The sequence below is a fragment of the Neofelis nebulosa genome, chromosome 2 (genome assembly GCF_028018385.1).
Source record: "Neofelis nebulosa isolate mNeoNeb1 chromosome 2, mNeoNeb1.pri, whole genome shotgun sequence".
In the NCBI taxonomy this organism is placed as follows: Eukaryota; Metazoa; Chordata; class Mammalia; order Carnivora; family Felidae; genus Neofelis; species Neofelis nebulosa.
Genome location: NC_080783.1, coordinates 203,876,086 through 203,898,846, shown reverse-complemented (window position 1 = coordinate 203,898,846; position 22,761 = coordinate 203,876,086). Strand labels below are relative to the sequence as shown.

The following is a 22,761-nucleotide window of genomic DNA, read 5'->3' as shown; positions in this document are numbered from 1 at the left end:
CACAGAATCGGAAACAGGCTCCAGGCTCCCAGCCATCAGCCCAGAGCCTGACGCGGGGCTCGAACTCACGGACCGCGAGATCGTGACCTGGCTGAAGTCGGACGCTTAACCGACTGCGCCACCCAGGCGCCCCCTAGACCGCATTTTAAGAGACAGCTGCCTTAAGAGACTCGATTCTAGATTCAGGGGCAACTTTTTTGTAAGAATACCTCCCAGATGGTGATGTACGCTCCGTATTTTATCATTAGGATCACACTGTATTGGGTCATATTATTGATTCTAGGATTCACTGATGGGTTCAGGCGAGCCACCGTGATTTTTAATAGGGTGGTACCAGTGTTCTGTGGTATTAGTAGCTGTAAGTATCCAATTTTGCCGTCTTTATCAGTGTTCTATGTATTTTCAGTTTTCCCTAATTAATAGGAAGGAACTGTCGTCATAGTTTCCTCTTGAATTTCTTTGGTAATTGGTTTTTTGTTTTGTTTTTACATTTTTCCACGTGTCCACTTATTTTATCTATCGTGTATCAATTTCTTTTGACTCCTACCTGTTTGACTTGTTGATGGCTTTTTAATGAATTTGGACAAAATTCTCATCTAATACGTATTTTAAGCCTTTCCTGTTCACTATCCTGTTTTGCCCTTTCTGTGTTGCATCTTACTTTTGGTTATGCTATCTCTTACGTACTGAAGTCATTTTGACTGGTGATCTCTTTCCTCGCTGAGAGTGGACTTCTAGGAAAGTGGAAAATTGGTAGCACTGAATTGGAATCTTGTAGTTGGAAAAGGCTGTATGAATCAGCTGCTCTTGTTCCGTGTTTTACAAAAAGAGAAGGAAGACCCAGAAAAGTTATGGTTTACGCCATGTCTACACAATGAGTGGGTGCCACAGTTGAGACTAGAGACCGTTTTCTCTCAGTTCTACCACCGTTTCTGTCTTTTTTTGAAATATTTTTGAAGTGTTATTTATTTTTGAAGGAGAGAGAGAGAGAGAGCACGAGTGGGGGAGGAGCAGGGAGAGAGGGAGACACAGAATCCAAAGCAGGCTCTAGGCTCTAAGCTGTCAGAACAGAGCCAGACTTGGGGCTCGAACTCACAGACTGTGAGATCATGACCTGAGCCGAAGTCGGACGCTTCACCGACTGAGCCAGGCGCCCCTCTACCACTGTTTCTAATAAGCACTTCCGTTAAATTTGGAATGAGAATGGGGGACTTGTCTTTTGGTGAAAAATCAAAGATTTCTGATTTTCTTACCATGAATTTTGTGCTTTGTGAAGGTTCGCGTCTTATTAGAAGAGCAGTGCAGCTGTTGTACTTAGTGGAAAAAGTACTATTTCTTATTCATTTTTACATACTTTAACATTTAGAACCACTCTGAGTATTTAAAGTATTGTTGCCTTCCCAGAGTAGAAAATGATCCAGTTTTGACCACTGTTTTGCCCAACAGGAAGCCTGCTGACCTACAGAACTTGGCTCCTGGGACCCACCCACCATTTATAACTTTCAACAATGAAGTCAAAACGGATGTAAATAAGATTGAAGAATTTCTCGAAGAAGTCTTATGCCCTCCCAAGTGAGTATCAAAGAAAATGCGCACGGAAGTATTGCCATCTCTTTAAAGTTTGGTCTTTTCTGGCCCTTGGGGCCCTTTCTCCAGATGGTCCTGGGGTCAAACTCTTACAGCAAGCATTAAGGGGCAGTGGCTGGGCTTCCCTTCATTCATTATAATTCATGCTCCACAGATGTCAGAACTGGCTTCTGTCAGAACTGGCTTCTGGCTCGGCCAATAAGCCTAGATAAGAGTACACACTGAAGGCGGATTTGAGACGTGGGAGCTACGTTAGGTTAGCTCTGGTTATTTGAGGGGTAGTGGTCCCAAACTGAGAAGTTTGGGAAGGAGAAGAGATGGAGAGAGAGGTTCAGATGGAACCTAGCCAGAATGGCTAAGCAGGAGTGTGGAATACGTTGCTGGGGGATTCCTCATCAGGGCATTTTAAAGGTAGCTGTCTAAAGCTGTCACCCAAGGGAATTGACTTCAGACTGTGTCCCTGGGATTCAGTTTTTATTTATGTATTTCTTTGAGCTGTTATAGATTCCCAGGCCCTGCACATTAGCCCACGTGGTTAATGATTTTGAAGTACTCAACTATATTTCCTACAATGTGAGGTACACTTGAGGGACAGATGGACTGTGGTGACAGTTACCCGCATTGCACATGTGCAGTGTTGCATCCTGCTATAATCCTGGCATAGGTTCAATGCATTATGGATTTCTTTTAGACTTTTCTGGTGCCATCATCCTGAAAACAGAACTGTTTTTCTTCTGGCCTGGGGCTTTCTTGCTAGTTGATCTGACTTTTACTCTCCATATCCAGATAAATTTCCCAGGAATGGGATTATTGGGTCAGAGGGTTCTAAAACAATTGGTTCCTCAGAACTCACTCGCTCATTTATGCTACAACCAAAGCCCTCTGAATACAGTAGTGAGTAAGACACAGTTCCTACCCTCAGGAAGCGCGGTCCATTATGGATGGAGAGGGGGTGGTGGCATGGTGAAGGGAAGTGAGTGGAGGCAGGAAAGGCTTTAGAAAAGAGACAATACCTGGCTTAAGCTTTAATGAACAAAAAGTGGCATCCTGCAGGTGAACGAAGGAGAGAGATGGGCAGTCTAGGCTTTCCACAACTGTAGCGACGATTTTCATTATTCCTTCTTGTTGTTTTTCTCAGAGGGAACAGACATTAAGATAATAGATAATAGTAGAACTAATATCAAAAATACTCAAGTTTCTTAGCATTCAGTGCTCTGTGAGACATCACAGCTTCTTGAATCGGACCTGGAAAATAAACATTTTCACTTTGCTTTTTATATACAGAAATTTCAGCTCCATTTTGTTTGGACATGTTCACAGAGATACTCTAACCAGAGATGGTCTTTTTTTCACTTTAAATAATTTAAAACTTGGAAAACTTTCTAAAAAAAAAAATCAGTAAAGAAAAAAAAAAAGTATCTGGAGATCTTTCTGTCCTAAAAGGTTCACAATGTGCTGAATTCTCTCTAAGGGTATTTTTTAAAAATCATTTTATTTTTTTTTCATCATGCTGAATGTACTCTTTTTTTTTTTTTGAAATGTTTATTTTGAGAAAGAGAGAGCGCGCATGTGCACAAGTGAGCGGAGGAGAGAAAGGGAGGGAGAGACGGAGAGAGAGGATCTCAAGTTGACTCCACACGGCACGGAGCCCAACACAGGGCTCGATGTCACAAGTGTGAGATCATGACCTGAGCTGAAATCAAGAGTTGGACACTTAACCACCTGAGCCACCCAGGGACCCCCTAAGTGTACTCTTTAATCCCCATGCCTTATTCCCATTATATTCCTTGTTTTTATGCTGTAGTTTATATTCTGAAGAGTTTCTTTTTTTAAATTTTTAAATTTAAAAATTTTTTTCAATGTTTATTTAATTTTTGAGAGACAGAGAGAGGCAGAGGGTGAGCAGGGGAGGGGCAGAGAGAGGGGGAGACACAGGATCCAAAGCAGGCTCCAGGCTCCGAGCTGTCAGCATGGAGCCCGATGCGGGGCTCAAACTCACCAACCCTTGAGATCATAACCTGAGCCGAAGTCAGCACTGAACCGACCTAGCCACCCAGGTGCCCCTCTTCTGAAGAGTTTCTTCAAATTTCACTCTGTAGAAGGGAGTATTTTTTGATGTTGCTGATGGCTCTGCTGTTTAAATTAACCAACGTTCAAGTGCCAATTATGTGCCGTGCACTGTGCATTATGGATTATGTTTGTGGACGATCTGTGTCCTCTCAAAGACTTTATGGGTGGGGCGCCTGGGTGGCGCAGTCGGTTAAGCGTCCGACTTCAGCCAGGTCACGATCTCGCGGTCTGTGAGTTCGAGCCCCGCGTCGGGCTCTGGGCTGATGGCTCGGAGCCTGGAGCCTGTTTCCGATTCTGTGTCTCCCTCTCTCTCTGCCCCTCCCCCGTTCGTGCTCTGTCTCTCTCTGTCCCAAAAATAAATAAAAAACGTTGAAAAAAAAAAAATTAAAAAAAAAAAAAAGATTAGTTATCTTTAAAAAAAAAAAAAAAAAAAAAGACTTTATGGAGAAACTGAGGGCGAGTAACCTACGTAGCCTGTCCATGGTCTTACAGTCACTGGTGGCAGAGCTGGCTCCAAAGCCAGGCCTATATGACTTCCAAAACCTTTGTTTCCTCTATTTTCTTCCTTCTAGTTTTCTCCTCTTTATGTTGTTGAGCTTGACTTTTATAAAAGAGGTGAAATGTAAGTCTTTAGTTGGATTGTGCTTTAGTGAGTATAAAATTGTAGGCTAGTTCAAGTTGGGAGGAAGGGCAGGAAAGAAATCAAAGCTTCCTGTGATGAGCCAGTGGGACTGAAGGTATTTGTCAAACTTAATTCAATGAATCCTGTTTAAGAAATAGGTGAGGCTTAACTTGTGATGAGTTTTTATGTATATGCATTGGAAAAGCACGTTTGGATGGGCAGGGGCTTCCCCTTACTGGGCCCTGCGGCCCCTACTGTGAGGTGCTGATGAACAGCAGAGTCTCTGTTGGGCACAATTGTTTCTGGAAGATGAGCAGGAGGAGGAAGGAAGTTCTTTCCCGGACCACCACGGGCATCCCTTTCCCTTCCTGTGGTGTTCTAGGGCGTTCAGGGACTGCCCTGGCTCATTGCCTTTCCCCTCAAGGACAAGAAGGTCTTTAGTCCTTAACTACTGCTGACCCTCCTCACTCCCTGATTGAGAGCCTTCGTGTTTCTAGACTGGATGAAGAGAAAAGGCAGAGGAGTTGCCCAAGCTGGCAGACCAGAAGCTAGCATTTCTAATAACATGTTTTTGGCATTTGATGGTACTGAGAACAGAGTGTTTTTATGTGAGCACTTCTGATTCGATCATGACAAATATAAATACAGGCAACTGTTTGTTCTAGAGTTGTTTAGAATTTAGTGAAAAGCTTAAATCCAGGAATTTTTTTTTTTTTTTTTTTTTTTTTTTTTTTGCTGGTCTGTTAACCAGCATACATAGAAGAAACTTTCTCTTTCTTTTCCTCTGGGGAAAGTATTTATAAATATATAACTAATTCCCCTTGCTTGAATTAAGGAACTACTTTGCCAGAAAAGCTTTCAAAAAAGCTTTGAAACTTGGGAGTTTTAACTGAAGCAGACCGGTATACTTGGCTAACTTACTGATAAAAAAAAAAATAGAAGGATAGAGGAAGTTAGATAATTTTGGAGATGAGCTCTGTAAAGGGTTATTCTTTTTTTTTTTTTTTTTTTAATGTTTGTATATTTTTGAGAGAGAGCGAGAGAGAGCAGGGGAGGGACAGAGAGAGAGGGAGACATAGAATCCGAAGCAGGCTCCAGGCTCTGAGCTCTCAGCACAGAGACCGACCTGGGGCTCGAACTCACAACAGTCGAGGTCATGGCCTGAGCTGAGGTTGGCCGATCAACCAACTGAGCTGTCCGGGCTCTAATCTTAAACCCCTAATCCTGTTTTTGTTGTTTTTTTTTTTAAAGTGAAAAATACAATGAAAGTTGAATTTACAGGGATAATTTAATGTGTTGTATACTCAGACTTTATTCTTATATTCTCATGAGAAAGAAAATGCCTGAGATCTTTCCTAAAAGGATGGGAGTATTCATAGCTAGTCTTACCATTCACAGTCTGTGATGTAATACAGAATAAAGGACTGATCTGAAAGTCTTTGTACCCTGGATGCTCATCCCCGTGGTGTTGCTGACAGGTAGCCTTTTGTTAATTACTTGCCTTCCTTTTTGTTAAATGTTGAAATGAAGGTTCTCAGTCAAAGTTTTGCTTTATCAAGCTGTTTGGGAAAGTGAATAATGATGAACTGTTAAAATCCAGTATTTGAGGAAATGCAAAATGAACTGGCAACTGATTTTGGACCTCTTGGTTTAGAATTTGCTTTATCTTTCAGAGACCCCAATCTGTCCTAAAACAAAAGCAAAAACAATACTTGGAGACAGGAAACCTGGGTTTTAGTTTGCCAATACTTTTAACTAGTCTAGGGATTTGGGGACCAAGAATGTAAGCTTTCTGGAATAGAATTTCCTTTTAGGCAAAATGAGAATTTGAGGTGGTCTCTTGTAAGTATTCTATCGATTAAATAGTACAAATTTAATGGTTTGTCTTGGAGAAGAGTAGGGTATGCCTAACCTGCTTTAGAGGACAGTTTTTATTTTTTAAGAATCATAATAGCATCTGTTTTCATATGGTTAAGGATATGCTGATTGCAAATCCTTCTTCATTCTTCCCTGTTAATTAAAATAGGTCTTTAGTAAATATGCCTCTGTATGCTCATCATTATATCCCCTACACCTACAATAATGCCTGACAGTGCAGGCCCATAATAATTAGAATAAATGAATATATGTGAGTAATGAATATATAAATGATCTACAATTTAAGCCTACCTTCACGCCTCTTACTTTGAGAATTAGGAAGTGAACTTTATTAGAAAAAGTAGGTACAGCTAAATATTGGGTGGGGAAAAGAAGAATAATTATGGAAACTTGGCTAGAGGAAAACACAGATGTATTGAAGAGGCACGTAGGTTCCTTGCGCTATTTTTTGTTTGGAATGAATCAATGAAGTTACTGTATTACAGGCAGTAAAAACATTTAAACTGGAGGCTGTTGTTTTTATACTCAAGGGGACTTCAGGGAGGTGAACCTGGAATTAACTCTTTCAGCCCAAAGCCGGGGGCAAAAAAAGAGAGAGAGAAAGAGAGGGTAAGGTTTTCTATAGTTAAGAGGGGGAAAAATATTATATATTATTAATGTAGTATACATTATACTGTATGAAATTCATCATTCATTGAAGAATTTGTTCTGTAAATATTTCTGTTTATAAGAGAAATCTTTAAGCTTAACAGTTGAGAGTTACTAAAATGAAAGACAAATGGAGCCTATGAGTATTCAGTAGATACTTTATAATCTCCTTACCCATGTAGTCCTCTGTCCAGATTTTTAGATGTACCTGTCCTTGATTTCAGAATCGCAGATGTAAAAAAATACGAATATAAAAGCTAACCAGAAACTATAGCTTGCAAGTAAATTAAATTTCTACCTAAAAATACCTCACCTTCATTTTTAATTTTAAAGAAGTGGAAAGACCGCATCCTAAAATATCTGAGGAAATCAAAGTTCGTAGTTTCATGTCAGATTTTTCCCAAAGTCTAACTCCCCCAGGCCCACTTTCCAGGGGAATTTGGCAGGGCCTTTGAGGAGATGAACCTGTCTTCCTACTGGGGTGCTGATGGTCTGAATTCCTGTGGCCGCCAACTCCCTGAGTGCGTGCGACTCCGCCCAAGGGAAGAGGGAGGAGCTGAGCCTTTTCACATGTATTTTCCAATTTGAGCAAGAAATAGACACTGAATATGTGTGTTTGGGATTTAAATATGCAAAATACACATCTGTGTGTGTGTGTGTGTGTGTGTGTGTGTGTGTGTGTGTGTGTAAAGCTATGTCTCATGTCAAAGTAGACCAACTTTGTAACAACACAACAGAACACTTGTTAGCAAAATTACGGGCAACTTCTCTTCCTGTTGCCCAGTGCCACCCTTACAATGTCTAATACAGGGAAGGTTTTGGAAAATCCCGAGCGTGGGATTGAAGTGAGTGGTCTGCTTCCTGCTGTTTTTGTCTTGACCAAAATGCCTGATCTTTCCCGCTGTCGGGATTCTCTGGCACTGCTGCATGGGGTGGTTCAGGGCAGGGCACACACCAAGAATCTGGTTGGCATCTCTGTTTTGAGAAAGCTCCGTAGTTAAAATGTGGCTGGTGCAAGCGGAGGAGGGGACTTTTTAACTTGACGTAACACTGGTTGATCGAAATTCCTGTCCAGATAGCCAGCCACACATCACTAGTGGCTACCCTACTGGGAAGTTCAGATATAGAATATTTCCTTCATTACAGAAAGTTCTTTTGGACAGTGCTGCTCTGGAGCTCTCTTTCTAAGACCCGCATTGGCTTGGCACCCACCTCCGAGCAAGCAGACTGTTTCCCCAGCGTTCTAATTTATAAAATGGAAGTGAGCGCGGATGCCCTTTGCTTGCCAAGAATATTAATATGCGAACAAAAACACTGTGCAGAGCTTTGTTTCCTAAGGAAAAAACACATCTTAAAAATACCATAGAAAACAGATGATGGCATTTCTTAGAGTCATAACTGTTAGAAGATGTCTAGTAACTGCTAGCACGATGGTTTGTGGATTGAGAGAACTCAGCGCTAACAGATCTCTGGAGGATCTTTCTAATCCTTTATCACCTTTTCCCGCCAGGTACTTGAAGCTTTCACCAAAACACCCAGAATCAAATACTGCTGGAATGGACATCTTTGCCAAATTCTCTGCATATATCAAAAATTCAAGGCCAGAGGCTAATGAAGGTAAAAAAACAAAACAAAACAAAAAAAACCCCACAGAATACTGGATTACCACTGCAGATAAACAAACCAAAAAAACCCCTCGAATAAATCCAAAAAATCCCGTTATACGGTGATTATAAATGGTTACTTTGGAGTCCAGATAGTCCCATTAAGTATTAAAAACTGGCTTTCCAAGTTGATTAGAGGTTGTCGTTTTCCTGTCTGTGGCTACTGGTACAGTGCCTACCATATAGTGGATGTGTGATAAAATGTTTATTGAACAAATTGTTTTCACAGTCTTCTGAGAAGTTACCATGAAGGGGAACTACGCAAAGACTTAACGGTGCATCAGAAACCATGGATTCTGTGGTTGTGGTGGTTTGGAATAGACTGATTTAACTTCATTTAAATTATTACTAAATCTTTTGTTTATTCTTGGGTGCTGGCAGCCTAAAGTCAGCCTGGATGGATTTTTGTGATACTTGTCCTTTTTAAATTTTTTTTTTTTTTTTTACTTTAAAAAAATTTTTTTAAGTAGGCTCCATACCCAGCATGGGGCTTGAACTCATGACCCTGAGATCAAGAGTTATGTGTTCTTACCACTGAGCCAGCCAGGCGCCTCTATGATAATTATCCTTAAAGAGCAATTTTGGGAGGGACTCTTAAGAGGGCATTTATACTGGGGAGTATAATTCCTAATTTCTTGCATCCTGAAATAGGATTTTAGTTTTAAGTCATATTTTCATGGTGAGTATTGTTTAGGGTAGTACAGATATAAATTCCTTCTTTTATTATTATTTATTTTTATTTTTATTTTTTTAACGTTTATTTATTTTGGAGACAGAGAGAGACAGAGCATGAACGGGGGAGGGTCAGAGAGAGAGGGAGACACAGAATCGGAAACAGGCTCCAGGCTCTGAGCCGTCAGCCCAGAGCCCGACGCGGGGCTCGAACTCAACGGACCGTGAGATCGTGACCTGAGCCGAAGTCGGACGCTTAACTGACTGAGTCACCCAGGTGCCCCCAAATTCCTTCTTTTATTTATTAAAGGACACTACCTTATTTCATTTACCGAAACTATATATGGTGAAGGGAGGTCTTTTTGAAAGAGGGCCCATTTAATGAACCTTGTCTTAACTATACCATTCAGTAATTTTTCTCTTTCTTCTCTTTGAGAAGCATCAAAGCATCCAGAATCGTTCTCTCTGGATAAAACTCTGTGGAGAGAACGTTAGTGTTTATTAATTAAAAGTAATCACAATACCCAAAACGCCAGCTCCTAAAGACACTTGAATCCATCGTAGTTTCAGACAGTTTGGTAGCCTGGGTGAGGTTCTTTTGGGTAGAAGTTTATGGCTACAAATGAACAAGGACACCAAAGAGGGGAAATAACAGTGCTGGTTAAGCAAGAATAAACATCTTTTAAAAAGTTGAAACACTTGCTAATTTTCTGATGTTATTTCAGTAGGCAGAGTTCCAAGCTATTCAGGCTTTTTAAAAAATTATTATTATTAAATTTTAAAATTGCAGCAGTTTATAATTTAGTATTGAATTTCAATGGTTTCTGGGATAATATTCACTGCATGCGATGTTTTCCTACAAAGGGAGGGAGGGAACAGTCTTAGTGTCCGGCCCTGGCTTGTAGCTATTAAATGTGTTCCAGTAATTGCCTTGGGTTTGGGAGCACTTTTCCTAAGTAATTGGCTTTTTTCCTGATGGATGTTTCAGTCTAAGCCTTTTAGATACTAAGTAAACAGTTACATTGGAGCCCCTCCTGTCCACACACAGTATCTTCTGTTGTCCCCTTCCTTTATCCAGGTGACTCTTCTTTCCGTGAAACTGCCCTTTTATATCCAGATGCTCTTGCCCACATTTCTTTGAACTCTCAGAGTTAAATTCATAATGTTTTTATTTCTCCACGTAGCCTTTGGAAACTGGAGGGTGGTTGAATTTCTTTTGACACTTGGTGGGGAGGAAAGGGGAAAAAATATATTTGCTTAAACACACGCACGCACACGCACACGCACGTGCATGCCAAACAATTGCTTTGGGGGATGGGATGGAGGGGAGAGAACAGGGGAGAAAGTGACTCACTTAAGTATAACTTTGTATTCTATTTTTTCCTATCAATTTGTTACTGTCTTAAGTAGCCACCTACGCTTACTGTCCTTAGAATTGTAACCACTAAGAACAAACAACATAATGGATCAGACAGTGCATAACTTAGAAGGCTTTATATTAAATTACCTATTGGTAAATAAGAATTCCAGTTGCCAAGCAACCTTCCCCCATAGGGCCTGTCACTGCCCTGGGACTTTAGAAAACAGTATTCCAAATTACTATGGAGCTTACTGAGTATATGTATATATGTGTGTGTGTGTATATATATATATATATATATATATATATACATACATGTTTCAGATGTCTTATCTGTTTAGTGCAATAAAATGCCTTAAATAAGCCTAAGAAATTAGTGCTTCTCCTTCTTCCCCCAAACTATAAACTGCTTATGTGGAGATGAATTTGTCATTTTTACACAGTAGATCGGGGTAGGCAAGGTTTTGATTAGTTTTACCAGCCTATTAAGTATTTTACAAAACTCAGTATGTTTGAACAGTTTTAAGACCTTTTAAGACCTAATTCTAAGTGCGGGATTAGATGTCTAGATACTGCAGTATTGGGCCAGTGAACGAGAAGGGTCAGCACTTAGATTGGGTAGAAAATAAACAAATAGGGTTTAAAGAATACAATAAAGGGAAATATGGTAGGTCTGGAGAGAGGGAGGAAGGGAGCAAGGAAGAAGGAAGGAAGGAAGGAAGGAAGGGAGAGAAAGGTTCATTCTTTTGGTAACATGTCCAAGTTGATTGGGAGAAGATTTGTGTAATCTTTTGAAGCATTAAAAGAAGTTAATAGTCATTCCTCTCATGGGAATGAATTAGGTAGGACTTGTCCAGATCTACTTTTTTTTTCTTCAGTTCTGGGATTTCATTAATTTGTATAAATTATTAAGTTCCCAAATGTAACTGTTTAATAGGTAATTTATTAGGGTGTTGGTACTTTAGATAATGGTCTTTTTTTTTTTTTTTTTAATGTTTGTTTATTTTGAGAGAGGGAGAGAGAGAATCCCAAGCAGGCTTGGAACTGTCAGCGCAGAGCCTGACACAGGGCTTGATCTCACTAACTGTGAGATCGTGACCCGAGTCGAAATCAAGAGCCGCTTAACTGACTGAGCCACCCAGGCACCCTGATATTTATAATATTCTTAAGAGCTCAATGAATTGGCAGTGATGAAACCCGCCATTATACGTTCTGAGGCATATTTCATAGTGTCCAAATTCCTATTTTTAAATGGAGGCAAGGGATCTCTGTAAGTTCTAATTAGTTCCTTTTTATTCAAAATTCATCTTTCCTCCCCTCTTCCTTGGCTGTCGAACCCCCCCACCCCCCCACCCCCCCGGAAGTGTTTGGAATCAGAGGGTGGTTGTTCACCATTGTAACTATGTAACCAAATTGTAGATTTAATCATCTTTAAATACTCATTACCACTCCCTATTTTCTACTTGGCCTTTAAAAATTGTTTGTGTAAGATTACCCTTTATTGAAATTAGCATGATCGTGTTACATTTCATGCTTACTGCCTTGCATTTACTCATTCAAATTATACAGTGATTGAGTAATGTATGCTTACTAAAAAAGTTACAGTAGTTTAGAAATAAATTTAATGGAATTTCAGTGTCCTTAATAACCTTATATAAATTCTTCCCCAACAGTTAGTATTCACCCTTTTTTCTATGTAATTTTGCGAACATTGTATATGAGTGTGTATTTATGTGTGTTTTACATTCTGCTATTGTCTTTTTCACATATTATGTTGTAGAAGTCTTCCCATATAAAAAAACATAGCAAGCGTTATGTTTCAAATGTTGTAAATTTAGGATATTTTATTTTTCTGTTGGATACATTTGAAAACCAGTTCAAGAAAAGGATGAATCTAGAGTAGCTTGGAGATCATAGATCTACCTCAGTTTTTAGAAATGTTGCTTAATGTGTTCCACAATAAGGATTTTTATTTAATTATTTCCCTGTTGATAGTCGTATAGATTGTCTCAAGTTTTTTGTTTTGTTTTTTATTATCACAAACAGTGATGCCAGTCACCGTGTCCTTGTGCTACATTCTAAATAGGTCAGAAGGTTTTGTTCTTCAAAAGTCCACACCAGTTTATATTCTCACTAATGTGAGAGTATTCATTTCCCCACACTTCTGACCCTGGCATGTGTGTGCGTGTGCGTGTGTGTGTGTGTGAAAATTTTTGCTATATTTTCATAGGCAAGAAAGGGTGTTTTGATTTTCAGAATTAATTTAAAACTAATTGTATGGCCTCTATTGTAATTAAGTACTAATTTTTTTTGGAGAGCTTTTTTTTTTTTTTTTTAATTTTTTTTTTCTTTTTTTCAACGTTTTTTTTAATTTATTTTTGGGACAGAGAGAGACAGAGCATGAACGGGGGAGGGTCAGAGAGAGGGAGACACAGAATCAGAAACAGGCTCCAGGCTCCGAGCCATCAGCCCAGAGCCTGACGCGGGGCTCGAACTCACGGACCGCGAGATCGTGACCTGGCTGAAGTCGGACGCTTAACCGACTGCGCCACCCAGGCGCCCCTAGAGAGCTTTTGAAATACCTTCGTAGAGATATCAGCATTACCACAGGAGGGGTATTAGAGTAACAGTGCTAAGACAAGAGCTACTTTCTCATGGCTTGCTATTGCCTTCTAGTGGTTAATGTTGACGTTTTCTTTCTCTTAGCTTTAGATTCCTTCGTGGTTTGTCTTCAAAATTTCATTATATTTATTGAATGATGCTCTGTTAGTACCTCTCGGCACCTCTGTTTTTCTTTGTTTTGTTGGGCTTCCTTGTGTTGTTTCATAAAAAATTGAATCAAAGTAATTCAGCGTTCTTTGTTTTCATTACTATACCCTTTTTTCTGAGATTCTTAATGAATAATCACATTCTAATGAGGTCCAGCAGTTCAACTTCATTGTGGATGCTTTACTAAGTCCAAAAGGATGGAAAGAATAGGAATTGTAATGTTTGGCTAGGTTCTTAAGTTTAGTCTGTGCCTTATTATCTCTGGGACGATAAGCATTATGTTTCAAATATTGTAGATTTAGGATATTTTATTTTTCTGTTGGATACATTTGAAAACCAGTTCAGGAAAAGGATGAATTTAGAGTAGCTTGAAGATCATAGACTTCCCCAGACTTGTCATTCCCCTCAAGTGCCATTGGAGACATTGTTTCAGTGTTTGAATTCAGGCAGTATTCTCCTCCATAGAGGCCCCGTGACTCTGTTCACTATAAACCCATCAAAGAACAAGTCATTGTATCTAATGTGTATTTATTCTGTGTTCATTGATTTTGATAGGAATCATATTGAATCTTTGTTTTTTATTTATTTATTTATTTTTTACCATCCTGAGATTCTGCTGGCCCGTCCCCAGCCCTTTTAAGTATAACCGTGAAAACTTTTCCATCAAGCCCTGGACTCCTCACTAACCCGCCTATTTCTCACATTTCATTCTCTTGTTAATTTATAAATTTGACATTTCAGATGACCGTGTGCATGGTGATAACTTGGATGTAATCAAAAAGTTATATTAATTGCCTTTGTATTTTTGATCTATTTTTAAATGGCTTAATTCCTTGTCACTTCCATGGTTGCAATTGAGTTCTGCTAACTCCTCAACTTTATTTTACTGGGTTCTAGTGCCCTCCTGCTTAACTGTTTGCTCTAAGAAATAAACTAACTTGATTCCAGCTATGGCTGGAGTGACCTTTTATTAATAAAATAGGTAGTTCTTTGTTCTGGAGCTTGTCCCCTATCGTTTGACATACATACATTCCAATTTGATATTTGCCTAAGTAAAAAATTTTTACCGTTTCTTCTTTACATTTTAAAATGGCTTTAATGTTCCTAGCAATACGCAGTTCCTGGCTCTGTTTTCAGCTTCCCACAAAGATGTAATAGATACAAATATCTCCCCTTGTCTGACTTTAAAAGTATCTATTCTACATTTTCACATGATTTCCTTTTGAACCCTCTCCAGACATTTAAGAAACTCTAAACTTTTATGCTTCGTTGTCAGCCTTTCTCAGTCTGGGGCAGATGTTGAACAGGCATTTAATTTGTGCTTGATTAGAGTGCCATAAATTTTAGACGATATACAGAAGCATAAGACACGGACTTCACCTTCAAAGAAAAAATAGTGTGGTCGGGGAAACAAGAATAACGTATTAATTGAATAACAAGAATTAGAAGGAAGGAGTTCAGGATTTAGTAGACTATTAGTTTAATATAAACTAGCCCTGAATTAAAAAATTTAACAGTTCTAAAAAATCTAACAATGCTCATATTAAAATACTGAGCATAACTAATACATATTTTTAAAAAGCATATTAAAAAATGGGTGATGGGCACTGAAGAAGGCACTTGTTGGGATGAACACTGAGTGTGTATGTAAGTGATGAATCCTGGGAATCTACTCCCGAAGCCAAGAGCATACTGTGTCTATACCCTGTATGTTAGCTAACTTGGTGATAACTTATATATTAAAAAAGAAAACGTTTCAGGTAGAGTGGAAAAAAAAAACCATATTAAAAACTACAAGGTACGCAGTTGTCAGATACTGACTTTAAAGTAACTTTGGGGCACCTGGGTGGCTCAGTCAATTGAGCGTCCAGCTTTGGCTCAGGTCATGATCTCGCGGTCCGTGAGTTCGAGCCCCGCGTCGGGCTCTGTGCTGACCGCTCAGAGCCTGGAGCCTGTTTCAGATTCTGTGTCTCCCTTTCTCTGACCCTCCCCTGTCCATGCTCTGTCTCTCCCTGTCTCAAAAATAAATAAAACGTTAAAAAATAAAATAAAATAAAGTAACTTTAAAAAAATGTTTATTTATTAAAAGTTTTTTTAAGTGTTGGGCGCCTGGGTGGCTCAGTTGGTTAAGCGTCCGATTTTGGCTCAGCTCATGATGTCACGGTCCGTGAGTTCAGCTCAGGGCATGATGTCATGGTCCCTGAGTTTGAGCCCCGCATCTGGCTGACAGAACATGAAGCAGGCTCCAGGCTCCGAGCTCTCTGCACAAAGCCCGACATGGGGCCCGAACCCACTGACTGCGAAATCATGACCTGAGCCGAAGTTGGATGCTTAACCGACTGAGCCTCTCAGGCACCCGTCTGTCCTTTCTCGATGTACAGTTTTGTTTCCAAGCTCTGTTGGTTTTTATCTCCTAAGTACCTCTAAAATCCATTTATTCCTTTTTATGTCTACAGCCCCTTTCATCCAGCTAAGACTGCCATCTTTTATCTGGACTGCTAGGAAGGGACCAAGGGATGAGTGGGTGGGACTAATGTGGAAGAAGACGTTTTGGGTTAGGACATATTTATGTTGCTGGTGAAATACCTAATATGTAGCATATGAAAACTTTGTCTTTTTCTCTAATGGAACCAAGTTTATTCAAACTTATACAACCGTATTGATTGTCACCTCAGGGTATTTAACTTTCTTTTATGGCCAAGCACTGTAGTCATCAGTGTGAGCTCGTCCATTCAGGGTGTGGGGGGGCGGGGGGGGTGAAGGTAGATTGGGAAGGCAGAGGATAAGAAGGGATGATAGGAGACCTATCTGTGTTATTCCACAGTCCTCTCCAATGACATTCCCACCCCCTCTGCTGAAGGTCCTTAACCTTGATCAGGTATACAGGGGTGGCTCTGTCTCACTTAATTTCTGAATTATAGCAATCATAGCATCTTAATCTACTTGGCTGAAGAGCCCCCTGATTCAGTATTATAAATTGAACTCACTAATCTGACCTCTGTGTTTTCCATGTTATTATAAAATGTGCCATTCTTGGCTTCTTGTGTGTTACATGACAGTGCAGGAACTTCGGGTTTTCTGCTCGGATTGTCTGTATTGGAGTTTCTTAACACGTTTCTTGGTGATAAATCCAAATATTCCTGGGGAAGCAGGCGTTAAAATTCAGGGCAAGAATCTCCGTCGTGGCAAGATTTTATTCCCTATATTTGAATTAATAGGTTTTGCCTTTTCTCACTCACTTTTCTGGTTTAAACCTCAACTGTGTTGGGCCACAGTGTGTTTGTAAGTGGGGCGCTTAGTTATTAAGTTTTACGGATTCCGGTTTCTGAAACCGTCCCGCTTGTTTCTGTATTTATCTGAACAAATGTATTTGTTTGTCTCATACTGGCCCCATGTAAATAAGCTCCAGGAGAGCAGGAACCTTGTCTGTCTAGTTCGACAGTGCTCCGTGTCGGCGTAAGCATTTGATAAAGTAGTTACGGGCTGGAAGAGGAACGCTTCTATTTTGGGGCTCGGGTGGTTTTCCTTCTTACAGTATCCCCATCTTTCTTTCAGCATTGGAGAGGGGTCTCTTGAAAACCCTGCAGAAACTGGATGAATATCTGAATTCTCCCCTCCCTGATGAAATTGATGAGAACAGTATGGAGGACATTAAGTTTTCTACACGTAAATTTCTGGATGGCAATGAAATGACATTAGCTGACTGCAACCTGCTTCCCAAACTGCACATTGTCAAGGTAGGTCTCTGGGATGTGGTGTCCCTTTGCAATTAGGGGGCTCTTCTCTGTTTATTGAGATAGCGCTTTCTTTGTGTGTGAAATTTCCTCGATCTTCTGTATATGACCAGGAACCCCCAGACAGTAGAAATTAATGCTATTTAGGCAACGGTTGAAATGCCTTAGAGTTAATTAAATGGAAAATTGTGTCTTAAAATTGAGGCATCTGAGAAAGAAGAATATTTTTTCCTATGACTGCATAAAAATTTAAAAAGGTAGCAGGTAACTTGGAATTGGAGTTTGCTACACAAACTTACATTGTCAGATTCTGTTCTGTGATCATCTGGTACGAGGCAAAAAATATTTACTGAGCGTTTCTTGTGTAAGACATTGTGCTACCTAGAATAGGAGTAAGCACTACTTGTGCAGTAAAGGTCAAGACCAAGGAGAACAGACGTCTCAAACAGCATGTGCGCGTTAAGGTATTTATCGAGCAATGGCACTTGGCTGTCTCCTCCCTGGATCCCCAGAGCAGGCGTTTACGGTCACTGTGACACTACTGAAGTTCTGATGTCGTGTGCAGTCCTGTCATTATTTAAAACTCCAGTTAGGACGAAGGTGACTTCTTCTCCAATAGAAGCAGTTCTCAGAGATGGTTGGAATTCGTTTGTCCCCAAACTGGAGATATGTCTGGTGTACAAGTCATGGAAAATAAATGTTCACTTTCGATCTCTTTGTGTTTTCAGGTGGTGGCCAAAAAATATCGCAACTTTGACATTCCAAAAGGGATGGCTGGCATCTGGAGATACCTAACTAACGCTTATAGCAGGGATGAGTTTACCAACACCTGTCCCAGTGACAAGGAGGTTGAAATAGCATATAGCGACGTAGCCAAAAGACTCACCAAGTAAACTATCACTTATGAGAGAGATGACTTCACGTCTTCCCCTAAGAACATGCTTTTCCTAACAGACTGCTCCTGTTCCTATAAAGTAGAAATCTTATTTTGCATGAACATGCAGTTATTCAGGATTAGGATCAAGGATAGACCAGGTATAGTAGCTGTCTTTAAGTACACACTCCTAAGCAGTATTATGTTAAAATTCTGCACCCTGCCTCCCCTTCCTGCCCCTGCCCCTTCCCCTGCCCCCCATTTGGGGACACTCCATCACGCTCTTTTCACTTTAGAGGTCGTTTGCCATCCTTCCGGAACCCTCACTGTTGTGTCTGTTCACTTTGTGTAGACGGCGGAACTTTGAGTGTTGATGTGTGAACATAGTAACCGTGACCTCCTCAGTCAGCCCCCAGCTGGTGCACAATGCGTGGTACAAGGAATATTTATGTATGTTTGGAATTTTAGAGTGTTTCGTATATGAAGGGATCGCCACCATATCAGAATACCGCCGTATCCGTCAGTTTCGGGATGATCTGTCCTGGGTGTGCTCCCACCAGTGAAGAGAGCCTTCCACAGAAAGTCACTACAAACTTTGCCGTTCCACTTTTGTACGTGGGTTTTTACTTTTGCCCGAAAGCATTTATCCCTCAAACCAGTTGTAACATCTGACACTATGTAGAAGCTAAAAGTTTAGAGAGAGAGAGATGATAATGATAATTCTCAAGGTCTTCCTCAAGTCCATATGAGAAAAACCAGTGGGCACCTGCTCTTCTGTCTAAATGTGTGGTGGATTTTTTTTGTGTGGTTTTTTTTTTTTGTTCTGGGTTTTTTTTTGTGTGTGTGATTTTTTTTTTTTTTTTTTTTTTTTGGTATGTATTTTGCCCAGTGCCATTCATTTAGAACCATATTGCTTTCCTCCTTTATTTAAAAAGCTCCTTTTTAGGTAAGCATAGACCTTGCTGTCTGTAGATCTTTTGAGCAACACTACATAAACTGACCTTTAGTTGATTTTGCTGTCTCAGTACAACGATTTGCAAAGATTAACCCTCACAGATATTAACCGAAGGAATGTCGGGTGGGTTTGTCAAAATGGCAAGTAGAATTTTGTTTCTAAAACATATTTAATTAATGTGGATCATCTAAACAATGCACTTTCCACCCTATATTAAAAACAAGATAAAACACACGTTACGAGCTTTCCCATTCCACTCCCGTTTACTGTTAAACTTTGGGTTAGAGGATGGTTCGCTCCTTTGGGACTAAATTGTAGTTGTGATGGTGAGAACGCATTTACCGAGTTTTGCCTAATCTCAGTCATTGTACGTCTTTCAATTAAATTTTTCTAAAGCCGCACTGAGGGATAGCACTCTGCATGCTTGTTTTTTAGATTGAAGTCCTAAACCAGGGATGGTCTGTGCTGTGACAGGGGAGGATGAACTTGGCAAAAATAAAACAAAAACTCTGCTATGTATTTATTCATTTTTTAAAAACGTACTTTATAAATACTGCTCCAAAGACCATGGCTGTGACTCGAATACACTTTTGGTAATTTTTTATACGTAACTTGTTTAAGAAGTGCTATTTCTCAGAGGCTGTTTTTGGAAATTCAAGTATATTATTGCTTTAAAGTGGCGGTGTTTCCCCCCACTTTGATGTGGTAACATTCAGTAAGCACTGGTGTTATGGAAGCAGCCTGATTTCTATAAATGTACTGCATTTTTATCCGTAATTGCTTGGTATAGAAGGATGAGCTCCGTATTGTCTCCGTTCGGCTCAGGGAAGTTTCTTTGCCTTACCTTTCTTAGAACTCCTTATTGGTGATCGAAAGTTTGGGCACCCACCTTTTTATAATTAAATATTGGATGATGACTTACCTGGTTCCAAGAAGAGCACTCAGGTTATCATTGAGAGGTTCTATAGCCTCAGTGGGTGAAAATGTCACATCTGCACTGGGACGCACATTGCCACTTCTCACCTACTTTCTAAGTGGTAAGTTGGCATTCAGGTGATACTGAGCCTGGCCTCGTAGCCTGAAGTATGAAAAAGATTCAAGAGAAGGGGTCTGTTCTTCCAAGTGAATGGTGGCCTCGGTGCAGAGGAGAGGGTAATGAGGACAGCGGCACATGCCTCAAAGTAGAGCGATGGAAAACACATTCTGAAATTCAGTTGTGAAGTATTTCCACTTTCGATATTTATTCTCTTCAGTGTCTTTTAAAAATTTATCCCATGATTATACTTGGCTATCCCTCTGGATACCTAAGGAAGGCAGGTTTCTCTCTTCTGATTTTGATGTAGAAAGACCTTACTACTTTATCAGGGAAGATAGATAAAATTGAGATTGGCAAATGGACAAAAAGCTAGTAAAGAGAATAATCCTAGAACATTTTTTTTAATCCCATTTTGTACTTGTGGAAAGGTCATAGCTTAAGATATTGGGAGATATTAGGACATAAAAGTTTTCATGGCAATTAGTGTATGATTTGACATAATGTGGATCATCTGATATTTATTTCTACAACTACTGAATCATTTCCCCCTTCATTTAAACCCCTTACCTTCCCCTTCAACAAGATTAGATTCTGAATGGAAACTCTCACTGTTTTCCAAGGAATTCTGAGACATTTTTGTGTTTAACAGTTGGAAAGCTCTTTATTTCAGCAGATATAACTTCCTTTTTTTTTTTTTTTTTAAATGTAGATGCAGATATTCTCTAGCCTTCTTTTATTAGGATTGTTGGCTTTTGTGATGAAAATCATATAAGATTTGATTTCTTGGTAACTCAGCTTACACAATTTATGTTTAAATTCTTGAGCAATCTGTATGCAATTAAGAGACTTCTGACATTCTTACACTAAGTTGATCAACTCTAGAGTTTAGGCATTTTAACTTCTGTTGAGTTTTGAATCTCTCCAGAGTTACGTAGATAGCTTTTATTTCTGTACATTTAAAATCTCCATTTAGAAAATATCTGCAAGGTAAAAAAAAATGGGAAGAAATAGCAATGTATTTTTTCATGAACATTTTGATACACATTTCATCAAGTTTATTGATTAACCATTTTCTTATACTGGTTATAGTCAGTATTTGATTCTGAGAGGGAAGTATTCATTATTGATACACTGTATGGGCTTTTTTAATTCCATCCTTTATAAATGATCAAGATTGGAACCGTCAAAATTATATTTTTATCATGGAAAAAATTTCAACTCCCCAAGTCATAATGTTGAACAGAATTGGAATATTTTCTTTAGAATTACTTGAAAAGGCAAATGAAAGCTTATTATAGAATGCTTGTATTTTCTTTTCTCTCTAGAACCAGTATATTGCTGGCAGCTATTGTATTAAAAAAATAAAGTATATTTTCACTATCATAAAAGGTTCTTTTTTCCCCCCCTCATGAAAATAAATAGTAACCTGGGGTAAAAGTGTTTTACTTGAGACTACTTTTTTCCATGAGTGGGTGATTCGGCACATTTAATAGATTAAAGGGGGAAAAATATAGTCATCTCAGTAGGTGGATAAAATAATTTGATAAGAACTTTCATAATTCTCATTCTTAGCAAAATAGGACCAGCGGCAAAAAAAAAAAAAAAAAAAAAAACGTTTAACCTGGTGAAGCCATCTAAGAACCTATAGCAAATTTCATACATAGGTTGCCTTTTATCATGGCTATTATCCAGCTACTTTCTACAGCTATTTTATTAGAAACATTCTAGCCAGTGCAGTAAAATCAGTAGAAAGAACAGGGGATGGAAAAGAAGTGACCAAATGGCTACTCTTTGCAGATGATACATACACATAAAGGAAATCCATAATAACCTGTTAGAAATAAGAAAATTAAGCCAGCTTACTAGATACAATAATGAAGAAATATAATTACTATATACTAATATTAACCATATTAAAATTAATAAACTAGTGACACTGAGTGACAATTCTGGAAAAACCTGGGTGACAGGAAAATTGGTAGGAGATTGTCAGTGTATACTTTTTTGAGCTTTGAGAAATTTGTAGCAAATATATTACCTATTCCAAAAAATAAAACTGTTTTAAAAGATAAACTATAAGCTATTTAGGGTCAAAATGTGCAATTCTTTATGAAGAAAAGTGCAAAATATTATCAAAGGACCTAATAGAAACCTGCTCAATGGATAGGTATACCATGTTCATGGATAGGGAGCTTAAGAGTCTTTGAGTTTCAATTCAGTCTCAAGTAATTTATAAATTCAGTATATTTTTCCCCCAAATCCCAAGTGTGTGTGTGTGTGTGTGTGTGTGTGTGTGTGTGTGTGTGTAAACTAGATAAATGGATTTTTAAAAATTCATATGGAAGAATTAATGCCCCTCAAATAGCCAATATATGGAAAAGGGAAGGTAGGCTAGCAGACTTGCCTGATAAGACATAAAGACTTAAAAGCTTACAGTAATTGATGGGTAGGTTATAGTAGGTCACGACAACACAACATTCATACTACAACTAGTAAAAACACCAAAATAATATTTTTAAACATCAGAAAACTGTGGAAGCAAGAAGAACTAAATGAATTGGAATTTCAGAGGAGGAAGCCCTTCTGAGGTGAACTGATGGTCTGGTAATTTTCTTCCCTGGAGGCATTTGCTGATTCTGGGCCTGGGACTGAGGACTGGGTTTGGCCCATGCAGAGGGGTTCTTCTGGGGAAATGAAAATCACAAGGCTCTTGTTTACAGGGCACACTGGAAACCTGAGGTACCCCAAATACATGACTGGATTTCTCACAGGACACTTGCTGAACTCCAGAGCTGTCCAGGGCATGCTAGAAGCTAAGCCCAGGGCTTCCAAAAGGCAGAATGAGATCTCCCACAATCTCACCATATTTAGGAGACAAAATTTCATTAGCTG

At 39.3% G+C, this 22,761-nt stretch overlaps 1 protein-coding gene across 1 annotated transcript in view; it reads left to right on the top strand.

Annotated features, from left to right (window-relative positions):
* CLIC4 (chloride intracellular channel 4) overlaps positions 1–21,306 on the top strand; it is a 67,511-nt gene extending 46,205 nt beyond the window's left edge. Inside the window, exons 3-6 of the mRNA XM_058718608.1 lie at positions 1,447–1,572; positions 8,316–8,422; positions 16,826–17,007; positions 17,733–21,306. Of these exons, the coding sequence (XP_058574591.1) occupies positions 1,447–1,572; positions 8,316–8,422; positions 16,826–17,007; positions 17,733–17,897 (580 nt within the window). The 3' untranslated portion in view covers positions 17,898–21,306. The remainder of the gene's footprint in view (positions 1–1,446; positions 1,573–8,315; positions 8,423–16,825; positions 17,008–17,732) is intronic.
* Positions 21,307–22,761: the final 1,455 nt, after the last annotated feature.